The sequence below is a fragment of the Phodopus roborovskii genome, unplaced genomic scaffold (genome assembly GCF_943737965.1).
Source record: "Phodopus roborovskii unplaced genomic scaffold, PHOROB, whole genome shotgun sequence".
Classification (NCBI taxonomy): domain Eukaryota; kingdom Metazoa; phylum Chordata; class Mammalia; order Rodentia; family Cricetidae; genus Phodopus; species Phodopus roborovskii.
In genome coordinates, this window is record NW_026126558.1 from 21,977,243 (window position 1) to 21,988,343 (window position 11,101).

The window sequence follows — 11,101 nt, forward strand, 5'->3', positions numbered from 1 at the left end:
ATGAATGAGCCAAAATAACTAAGACTTCTCTGAAAACATTGGGGTTTGAACTTCCTGGTAAATCTGATCTGCCCAGCAAGGTCTCTTGACAATTTTGAAAACCTTATAAAAGTCTGAGCAGTTTCCACTTGGAATACATTCATTCAGTGCAAAGCCTCCATGGTTTTTTTAGCACCATGACAATCTCTTTGTCCTTCCTGTCAAACTATTTTTGAACAATATTTCATGTTGCCCAGCCTAGCATTGAACCTCTGATCTCTTACACCTACCTTCTAAGTGCTGGGGTTATACATACCCAGGACACTTGACCAACTTCCCTTTATAATACACACACACACACACACAAAAAAAAAAAAAAAAAAAAGAAAAAAAGAAAGAAAAAAAAAAAAAAAAAACCACCAAACTTAGAACTTAGTCCTGGTGACTTGTCTCATCCCTGGGATGTTTTTGATGTGCAGTGGAGTATATTACATAAAGCACCATTTCTTAGACCCTGTTTTCTGACCAAAGATCAGGCTTCCCAGTCTTGTTATCTCAGGCACAATCTTAATGCACTGATGGCTAATTAGAGGTTGGGGAAAGGGTATACTAGCTGGCCAGACTTCATGGGAATTTCTCTTAGACTTCATCATGTTCCAATGGGCTTGGAGGACACTTTTCCTAAAGGCTGTCATTGCTTGCTCCTTTACCTAAAGTTGCCACTTAGCACTTAGTTTAGCACACTTTCTAGAAAGAAATAAAATCTTTTTTTCAGATCACTGCCTTTGCAAGGGCAAACAGACAAGTAGCCTAAAAACAGACAAGTTCATCTGCCCTGTGCCTGAAAACTCAGGACCTAGCTTCCAGAGCAGAGCTACCCAGGCCTCACCACAGTCACAATCCTTTGCATTTCAGATTTGTCCTTCCAGCCACAAAACTAATACACAATACTCCCTTCTCCCTCCCACCCTAACTTTCCATTCCCCTCCCTTACCCATTGCACTTTTCCCACATTACTCAGGGGTTTCACACCTCAGCAAAAGCCAGACTGCATTGCTCTGGCTTTTTCCCACACCTCCGGGCAATAATGGCCAGATAGAGCATTAGGAGGGCCACCCAGTAGCAGCCATACAGGATGGCGCCAGAGACTAGGAAGGCTAGCTCAGTCTCACTGAACAGGTCCTGGCAATAAGCTGTGTAGGCTAGGCCCCCTAGAAGAACTGCCACCCAGATGGACACAGGAATTAGGCCAATGAAGTTCACTACAATGGTTTTTCGGCCAGAAGTGCCCCAGCCAGACTTGTTGATGGTAGCAATAGCAAAGATCTTGGCTGGCAGGAGGCTGGACATATAGAGAAGGGAGTAGAGAGACATGAAGATCATCTCTGCATTGCCTCGAAGGAAGCAGGCGTAAGTAGCCTTGATAATGCCAACCAGCTGCACTGTCAGCAGGAAGAGGAGAATGTTCCAGATGCGACCACGGTAGAAAAGTTGTATGACTGTGGCAATGAGGAAGAAGGGGAAGAAGCCAGTGACCACTGATTCATAGGTCATCCAGAGGTGGTGCTTATGGAACCACAGAGAATTATAGAGCCATTCCCGGAAGTAAGACTTGCTCCAGCGGGTTTGCTGGTTAAGCCATCGCAGGTACTTAGTGGGGGTCTCTGTGAGGCACTTAGAGCGTGCTGTATACTTAGTCCGGTAACCAAGACTCAGGACTCTGTTGGTAAGGTGCCGATCATCACCAAAGCTGCACTTGCTGCCTAGGAACTTCTGGTGGTACCAGTCCTCCAGGAACTGCTGAAGGAGACTGTTTCGGTACATGCCCAAAGGCCCACTGATACATTGCACACAGCCAAAGTAGGACTGGCAGGCCCGCTCCACATTGAAGGCCATCCAGTACCTCACACTGCTCAGGAAGGAGATCCATGAATCATATTTGTTGAGGATCTGTAAGGGAACAGAGATGCTGTGTTCATCTGAGGCCTTTCTACCCTGATTTCTATGGCCTGCTGCTCAAATTCCTGGGCATTAGTTCTGGACTTACTAGAAGTAGGGACTCTGAAATTCAGTCAAGAGTGGGCATATAAAAGCTCACTCTCCGGCTCCTTTACACCAGCACTTGCACTGACTCCCAGTTAAGGTGCTCCGGGAGTCTGTGCCTTATCTCAGGAGAGGCACTGGTGGCAGCGGAGAAGAGGGCTTGAGAAAGAAGCAGCAGTCTTACTCCTTTGGTGGTTGGAAAGCCTTGAGGAGGACATAACATTGTCTACAGTGTCCTTCGGCAAAAGACCGGCTCTGTGTGCTTAGCATACTGCATACAGCTTGCGTACAGCTCTTTAGGCTGAGTTCCCTAAAGCACTGGCTTTTTAAGGAACTATCTTGGGAATTACCTGTTACACTATCTGTCCAAAAGGAAGTCGTTTCTGAGACCTGCAGTATCCAAATCCTAGGTCCTTTCAAATCCATGGCCTTTCAAAAAAATTACTCGTGTGGTGTTGCCTACATGTATGTCTACACCACTGGCATGGATGCCTGTGGAGGCCATAACTGCAGTTATGACCTATTATGAGCCATTGTGCAGATGCTGGTGATGGAACCTGACTCATTTGCAAGAGCAATTTGGAAGAGCTAAGCCATCTCTCCAGCCTCCTTCAAATTTTCTAACACTCCTCTCCCTTTACCCATGTTTAAGAAGAGCAGGAAATGAGTTGAGCTGTCAGTGAAGTGAGCCATTGAAGACCAGTGCAAGCTCTCAGAGAAACTGCTCCCCAGATACTAGTAAGTCCAGAGATTGTTTCCCAGGGATACTATACTAGGTTTGGAACAAAGAAGGCCAGACCCAACCCCCAGGAGCTCCTGATTATTTCTTACTTGGACATCTCCTCCAACACCCCCTACTTGAGGATCTTCTTCCAAGACTCGAAGCATCTCCATGGTACAGGCTGGGTCCAGCACAGTATCAGAGTCACACACCTGCAGGGAGGTAAGTGCACTGTCAGCACCACAGGACAAAACAAGTCCCCTCCCACTTGAGGAAGCTGCTCCTGCCTGAGGGGCCTGACCCCCTCTCACATTCACTTCCAGCAAACTTCTCTATGGTAGGTAGAAAGAGAGGGGGAAGACAAAGGGAAGTAGGGAAATAGGCAGCTGACCGTTCAGGCACCATGAGGTGCTGCTGCTGAGGTGATTTCATTTCAACCCTGGCTCCTGGTGAACCTACAGTCAGTCCTGTGATAAGAAAGAGTCTACCTGCTCAAAAGCCCCTTCATGAGACAAAGCTGCTGCCTAAGTAATCTGTGCTTGGAATCTTGGCCAAGTCTCTATGACAGGTATATGTAGCCAACAGCACCTCTTGTTTGACTTGTTCTGAATAAGGCCAGAAGCTGGCAGCAGTTGCCAACAATCAAATCCTGCCCACAAATGCAGCTCCTAACCAAGTGGTCTAACACACCACTGTTAGCTGTACCTGAGCTCTATGAACACTGCCTTGGTGCCTTCTTTCCTTCCTTTTGAGGCAGAGTCTCTTCATGAATACCATACTGTGCTGGAGCACTATGTAGACCAGGAAGGCCTTGAACTCAGATATCTACCTCCCAAGTGCTGGGACTAAGTTGTAAGCCACCATAACCAGCATTTTCTGTCTTTTTTTTTTAAATATTTACCAAATATACAGTGATTTATATTCAGGTATGCCTGCATGTCAGAAGAGGGCACTGGATCTCATTACAGATGTTTGTGAACCACCATGTGGTTGCTGGGAATTGAACTCAGGACCTTTGGAAGAGCAGACAGTACTCTTAACCCCTGAACCATCTCTCTAGCCCTTCTGCCTGCTTTTTTGAAGCTGCTGAAATGATCCTGGCACTCCATTGGGCAGGAAAGTTGGGTTTATTAACCCTCTGATTGGGCTTTATGGTCAGTGTTCTCAGAGCAGATGGACTCAAATCCTGTTCCATCAAAACCTTTACTAAAGTTGCTGGCATAAGGCCCTCAATTAAATTCCCAGAACCTCTTCACGGTAGAAGACAGGGTGGCACAAACAAGCAGCAGAATGCTAAGGTGGGGTTGGGGGTGTAGCCACCAGCACCAGCTCTGTTTTCTCTCTCCTCCCCACCAGGCTTCCTTCCACCCTGCTAGAGCTGGGGAAGGTCCCAGGGAGCCTCCATTCAGACTCCTAGTGCCTCCTCAATTTAAAGGCCAATTGCTCAATGCTGCTGGTCTTGACTCAGTTACTCTTTCTAACCCATTCTCCATGCTACTTCGCTTCATCCACTCCAGGAAGGTCATAGCTATGCAGTCAGGGAAGAAAGGGTAATGTCTGCTTGGGTGTCCCCACAAAGGCTATTTTTTTCCCCACAAAGGGGCAGATACATGTTTAGCTGTTGGAAGGCTGGCTAGAACCCAGGGCTGCCTTAGGTAGTAGCTCAGAACCATGAAGAGTAGAGCATGGCTTTAATGCAAGTCTGTGTGAAGGTCCACCAGAACACACAGATGATCAAGGAAGGCGAAGCAGGTTTGGGTGGCTCCTGTGCTTCAGGGAATAAAAGATAAAGTTACTGTTGCCTGAGCAGTTGCCAAGACCAAGAGTTTTTTCCTGTGCTTCTGGGTTCTAAGAGAAGTTTCACAAAGACCCCAAGTCCCCAGGTAAACTGTAGAATCAAACAGCCTTCTAGGCATATCCCTCCTTATCATGCTTGGGTCCATGGGGTCAAGAAAAGACAAACAGATCAACTCTTATACAAGAATAACTTTAAAAATGGGGTGGGGAGATTGGGTCTAGAAAGTTGGCTCAGCAGTTAAGAGCACTGGCTGCTCTTCCAGAGGACCCAGGTTGAGTCCCACTACTATAGCTGCCTAAAGCTCCAGTCTTGGGAATCAAATTCCCTCTTCTGGCTTCCATGGGCACCAGTCACACATGATGCACAGACATAATATGCAGGCAGCGGTAGTCCACCCCTTTAGTCACAGCACTTGGGCAGAGGCAGGCAGATCCCTGAGTTTGAGTCCAGCCTGGTCTGCAAAGCAAGTTCCAGGACAGCCAGGCATCCAGTGAAACCCTGTCTTGGGGAGAAACACACACAGTAGAAAATGTATAAGCTAACTTTGTATTAATAACATTCAAGGACTGAACATGATGCTGATAAGACAGAATCAGTACACAGTGGGCTACCAAACAGCCACTATTCTTTCAAGTGTTTATAAACAATTGGCAAGTGGAAAAGTCACAAGAGGCCCTGGGGAATTCTGGACTAGAACTGAGTTGTCTCTTTCTAGTTGGTACTAAAATGTATACTTTTTTAAAAAAAAATAATTTATTTAACTTTGTGTTGATGGAAAGGTATCAGATCCCCTGGAAATGGAGTTATAGACAGTTATGAGCTGCCATGTGGGTGCTGGGAATTGAACTCAGGTCCTCTGGAAGAGCAGCTAGTGCTCTGAACCACTGAGCCATCTCTCCAGCCACTAAAATGTACACTTTTAATCCTTTTTGTTCTCTCTAGTTTGTATTTGAACTTTTAAGCTATATAAATCTTACCAATCTAATAGAACTCTATGAGTTCAAAGCCAGCCTTGTCTACAGGGTAAGTCCCAGGACAGCCAGGGCTACAAAGAGAAGTCCTGTCTCAAAAGAAAAAAAAAAAAAAAAAAAAAAAAAGGAAAACAATTTGTCTACATGTAAATCTGCAACACATGCATGCATTGCCTACAAAGGCCATAAGGGGGTGTCAGATACTCTGGATCTGAAGTTCCAGAGGTGGTTACTTATATGGGAACAGAAGGTGGGTCCACTAGAACAGCCAGTGCTCTTAACTGGTGAACTATTTATCTAGTCTTCTCTTGAAACTTCTTTATGGTGTTTAGTTGCCAGTAGTGAGACACAAGGGCTAAAAGCAAGCCATGGATAGGCTGCCTCTGGCTGATATTTTGGTCTGCTGTTTGACATTAGTTAAGTTATTCTCAAGACTTTTGTTTCACCTTTCTGGGAACTCAGAGCAGTACTTACCTGCAGAGCTATTATAAGGGTTAAGAGAATGCATATATTTGAAGCACCCCCAAAAGTACCTGGTGTGAAGTCATCCTTTTGCTGCTGTTATGGGGAACTGCTCAGTTACCAACAAAACCACAGCTCAAGCTTGGTCAACCCCAGGGTTTCTTCAGAACCTTGTTTATGGGCGAGGAGGGATGGCTACAACACCAAGACATACACCACATTTAAAGTTGCTAGAGGAGAGTATGCCCTGCTGGCCACATGTGCCCATCTGCACACACTCCTAGGGAGGAAGTCTTACCTGGATGTAGTCCACTGAGTTGCCAAGGGCCTTGAACGCTGTGTACATAACCTCACGCTTGCCTCCCCATTTCTGCATGATACATGAGAAGGTGCTGGCCCACACTACAGCTCGTACACGCTCCATGCCTTCTTGTAGGCTGGCCTCTGTCTCTCCTTCGCCCGCCTCATGGAAATTGCTACGCCACACAAAGAAGCCAGCTTGCTCAGTGCCTCCTAGCACCTCATGGAAGATGTCTAGCATGTAGGCATCTTCCTGGCGATTGCCATCCACTACCATGACCACCTTGAGGTTTGGAAAGGCGATGCGCTGAGCTGAACGCAGACACTTCCGCAAGTACTCAGGGTCCTCTTGGTAGGCAGCAATGCAGAGTGCCACTGACCTCTGCCTCTGAGAGCAGTGCAGCTTCAGCGGGCGCCCTGCCCTGCGCATGCGCCGGTGCTCCAGGAAGGCAAACAGGCTCTGGATGAGCAGATGTAGACCAAGGATGGCACCGTAGAGGCCAAAGGATAGGTAGTGCTTTTCTGTGTGTATAAACTGGTAGCCTGTCACATAGGCTGCCAGGATGCCCCCTAGTACCACCAGGGCAAACAGACTGGTGCCCACCACACGCAGGGCTGTAGTCAGCTGCACCGGCATCTGGAAACAGAAGAGATAGTGAGTGGGTAAGGAGGGGCAGCATTCCCAGTCAGAGGAGCTAGAGCATCCTCAGAGATAGGCCCAGAATGAGAAATGACCTACTAATAAAAACCATATGATTTACGAACTTCACCAAGACCACACGGAAACTCAGAAGCTAGACTGCTGGGGTTCAAGTCCCAGTTCTGCCGTTTCTGCCTAACCCTCTTTAGCTATGTGACTTGTAAAATGTGTTATACTACTAACCTCACAGCATGTTCCAGTAATATATAGGGAAGTAGTATATAAGGGAAGTATATAAGGGAATGTATAAGGGAAGTAGAGTATCATTGATCATAGATAAACCGAAGGCTAGTCCTCTGGAATATGGTAGAGTGTGACCTGCCTGGCCCAAACTCCTAATAGGTAAGCTTTAGCAAGGATATTGGGCACCAAGGAGATACCTCTACAGGCAGTGTGGGAGAAGAGCTCCAGGTGTCAGCCTATGGCCCAAGCCATCACCTCTAATGGGTGAGTGCAGTCTGGGAGGGAATGGTTCCTCTGTAGTAGCAAAAGGCCCATGGAGAATGCAGGGGCAGGGACAATAAAGGTGTGTGTGTGTGTGTGTGTGTGTGTGTGTGTGTTAAACAGAGAAATCGCTTCCCTTTTCCACCACTAGCTTCATAAGAAACTGGTGTTTGCGTTCACTTTTTTCTTACTTGAGAGATAGGAGAAAAGGAGGGGGAGGGGGCTGATGGGGAGGAGGGAGGGCAGAGTTGAGGTATGGACAGCCCTCCTTTGAGTCCAACACCGAGAGCCAGAGGGGACTGCTGCAGGCACTGCAGAGATGGCTGCTGGGGAGCCCCACCCACTTGGTCCTAGTGCCCTGCATGTCCCCTGCTCAGCCACTCGGGCAAACAATGCAGGTTTCCGTTTGTAACTAAGTTGGGGTTCCTAGCACCTGCCCTGTTGTGAACAGCTGTGCAATAATGAAAAGAGCCCAGGACTTGGCATCAGAGACCAGGGTTGGACAAGCTCCACTGCCTCCTGGCTACCCGACCTTGCCCAACGAGACTTAGTGTCCGGGTCCCTAGGAGTGGTGCTAATGATTGCTTGCTTCTCAGATCTAGGAAATTCCCCAGAAAATGGATGCACATTAACCCTCGAGAGCTTCCCAGGTGGGAGAGTGTGATGCAGAGGGGAAGGGGAAGGCTGCCCTCCCCTCTTGTCTCTGCTACCTGTCCCATCTGAAGAACCCGTTTCCACCCATGTCTCAGACAATGACCTCTCACTTCCAAGCCGGCTTCAACTCTGATCTCCCTGAAACTGGGCCCCATCCCAACAGGAACAGACTTTGCTGCCAAGGACACCCCTTACATAGGATGAGTGAGGAACAGACAGTCACTGCTTAAACCCGCAAAAGCATCCTTCCAACAGTGTAGATTTGAAAAAGCTCTTGGCAGGCTTCTCTGGGAAGCCTAGCTTCTGGGCTCTCGGCCCCACTAGCCCAGGGAACCACCGCATGATTCCTCTGTAGGACTCCCAGCCTTCCCAGCACACACCCAGCCCAGGACGCTCCAGGCCTATATCCCCTGCCCGATCCCCCTCTAGCTGATGCATGGAGGGTGCTGCGGGTCTCTCAGCCTCTTCTGGGGACAGGAGATGCCCCAGCCAGCACAGCAACCTGCGCCCTGGCGCCCCGCCTCGGTGCAGTTCCAGAGGCTGTCCGGTCAGGTCCAAGGCAGCTACCGAAGCTCTCGCCACGCTCCTCACCCAGCCTGAGCTTCACCCGGCTGGCTAAAACCACACGGCCACACCCACGTGCCGGTTTCCCACGACCCACCCGGGAAGGAACGGAAAATCCAAGAAATAACAGCCAAACCAGACCCTACTCATCTTCCCAGGGCCCCAGGTACCTTGGCGAAAGAGTGCCTGCAAACAAAGGCGGCATCCCTGCTGTTGCCAGTCCTTTCCATCCGCGGGCCGGACCCCTCCCTCTCGGGAATTAAGAGGCAGTAGCTTTGTACCCACCTCCCCAGAGAAGACCCAAGAAGGTTCTGTAGATATCTTATATACAGTCAGGCTCTGGTGCGGACTCTGGTTGGGATCCCCTGCCTAGACAGGGGGCTATATTTCCTCAAGCTGGTAGACAAGAGTGTGATCTTATATCCTGGGCCGCTACCCCTCAGAAGAGATTCAGGAAAGCTCGACCCAGGCTAGCGCGCTTGTGTTCAAGGGCACGAGGCTGGAGCGCTTTAGGAAATCAATGTCCCGTATGACAACGAAAGGAAAGAAATAAAACCCTCCAGACAAGGACACACACCTCCCAACCCAGCCAGGAAACTTTAAGGGGCTAAAAGGTTCGCAGCGCCTCTTTCGCTGACAGGTGCGCCCTGCAGCCGGGCCCACGCGCGGCGGTACGGAAACTTGCACTGGCGGCTGCGGCTCCTTCGCTCGTGCCTAGGCGCCCTCGGTCCCTCAGCCGGCAAGGAGTGGGAGCTCATCTCACAGATACCTGCTGTGGTGACCAGATCGCTGGAATTCTTGGTGTCCCCTCAGGTGCGAAGCCCCTGAGGGTGTGAGTGGGGGGAGGGGCACTCTAGCCTCGCGCCCCGCACCATAGTCCCCCCCCCCCGCCTCCTAATTCATTCACAAAACACGAGCCGCAAGACAGGGAGGAAGGCCGAGAGGCTGCAGAAGCACAGGATGGTGGAAGAAAGGAAGGCGAGATCAGTAGGGAACCGGCTGCTAGGACCGCCGCCAGGAAGCCTAGAGCGGCCGCAGCCCTGACCACCCGGACTCCTAGGGTCCCCAGGGCCGGTCAATGGGCGCCTGAGGAGCAGTCCCGTACGGCCCGCCCCTTGGATGCGCTGCTCACCGTGCCGCCGGCTGCCCGCGCTCTGGTGCTCAGCAGGCCCGCGGCGGCTCCATGCCCCTCCTCCGGTTCCCGCCGCGGCGCGCTGCCTCCACGGTGCTGCCGCGCGCTCCGACTGATGATCGCCGGCCCAGCCGAGCCGCCTTTATTGCGCGCGACCGGCGGGGAAAGGCGCCCTCCTCCGGCCCCGGTGCCGGGAAAGTTGGCAAGAGTGGGAGGGCTCCCGGAGCCCGCGAGCGCGCCTGGTTCCCGATTGCTGCTCTCCATACCCAGGGTCCCTCGTGAACGCAGCCCCTCCGGCTCGAGAGTCGCAGCCTCTGCACCCTCTGGGAAACTGGGGACTCCCAGTGCAGCCCAAGGTTCCCCTGCTCCGCGCCGATCTCCGGGCCAGTAGCCTTAGGAAGGCGGCCATTGTCCCCAGCCTAGAACCTGAAGCGTCGTTAACTTTCCAGATGACCCGTAGGGACCTCCAAAATCTTTCCTGTCCATCCCCGCCCCCACGTCCTCCGCTTCCGAAGTCTGAAAAGATACTCACCCTGTAAACCGGCTACTCCAGAGTATCTTTCCCCAATTTCTGCATTCCAAAGGGCGGTTCGCTATGTGAGGGGACCTCCAAAAAACCAATGTTCTCCTGGAACCTTCCCGGTGGCAAGAGAGAGGAACAGAAGAGAAAAAAATGTCAATTAGAAAGACTGGTCAAAAAAGGTGTTAACAGTCGTGACAAGCTGAGCTTTGAATTCCGCAGCGGGGCGCTGATGACATTAAGGCTGTTTGCAAAAGCTGCAGATTGGTCTAGCAGGAACCTAGAGATTCCGGGGTCCGAAAGCCCAAACAGTTCTTTCTCCCCATTTTACCCCTTTATTTCCTATATCCCGACCTCTTAAGTTTCCATCTGACATCCTTGCTGGTAGTCTCCAGGTCCCTGAAAGCTGGTGAGGTGAGGTGGAGAAGGGCCTAAGAGAGGAGCATGCTGTTAGCAGAGGGTTAGAACCAGCTAGGGACCTTGAGCTTTTACATCTCGGAAAAACTTGAAGAGAAATGATAATTAAAGACTAGTTTTAAAATGAATTTAAAAATGAATTCATAGGGTGGGATGGTGGTAGTGCATGCCTTTAATCCCAGCACTCATGAGTCGGAAGCAGGTGGACCTCTGTGAGTTCTAGGCCAGCCTGGTCTACAGAGCCAGTTCCAGAACAGCCAGAACTATACAGAGAAACCCTGTCTCAAAAAAAAAGAAATTTTTTATGTGTCCTCCAAGCACCAGAGATAACTTCACCAGCCAAGGAAATTCTGTAGGCATGTGAGCTGCAGTTTATAAGCTGCCCTCGTAGACTTG

At 50.1% G+C, this 11,101-nt stretch overlaps 1 protein-coding gene across 1 annotated transcript; it reads right to left on the reverse strand.

The window, feature by feature from the left end:
- Positions 1-380: 380 nt before the first annotated feature.
- Has3 (hyaluronan synthase 3) lies at positions 381-9,946 on the reverse strand. The gene is made up of 4 exons (XM_051201472.1): positions 9,769-9,946; positions 6,273-6,911; positions 2,854-2,955; positions 381-1,929 (listed from the first exon to the last, which is right to left on the reverse strand). The coding sequence occupies exons 2-4, from the start codon at positions 6,909-6,911 to the stop codon at positions 1,006-1,008; spliced, it is 1,665 nt and encodes a 554-aa protein (XP_051057429.1). The 5' UTR covers positions 9,769-9,946; the 3' UTR covers positions 381-1,005.
- Between the last annotated feature and the right edge of the window lie 1,155 nt (positions 9,947-11,101).

Coding starts and splice junctions, on each gene's coding strand:
- Has3 (XM_051201472.1), bottom strand. CDS start 6,911: ATGCCGGTGCAGCTGACTACAGCCCTGCGTGTGGTGGGCACCAGTCTG. Junction 2,956..6,272: donor ACTCAGTGGACTACATCCAG/GTAAGACTTCCT, acceptor ACCTCCCTGCAG/GTGTGTGACTCTGATACTGT. Junction 1,930..2,853: donor GTGTTGGAGGAGATGTCCAA/GTAAGAAATAAT, acceptor GTTCCCTTACAG/ATCCTCAACAAATATGATTC.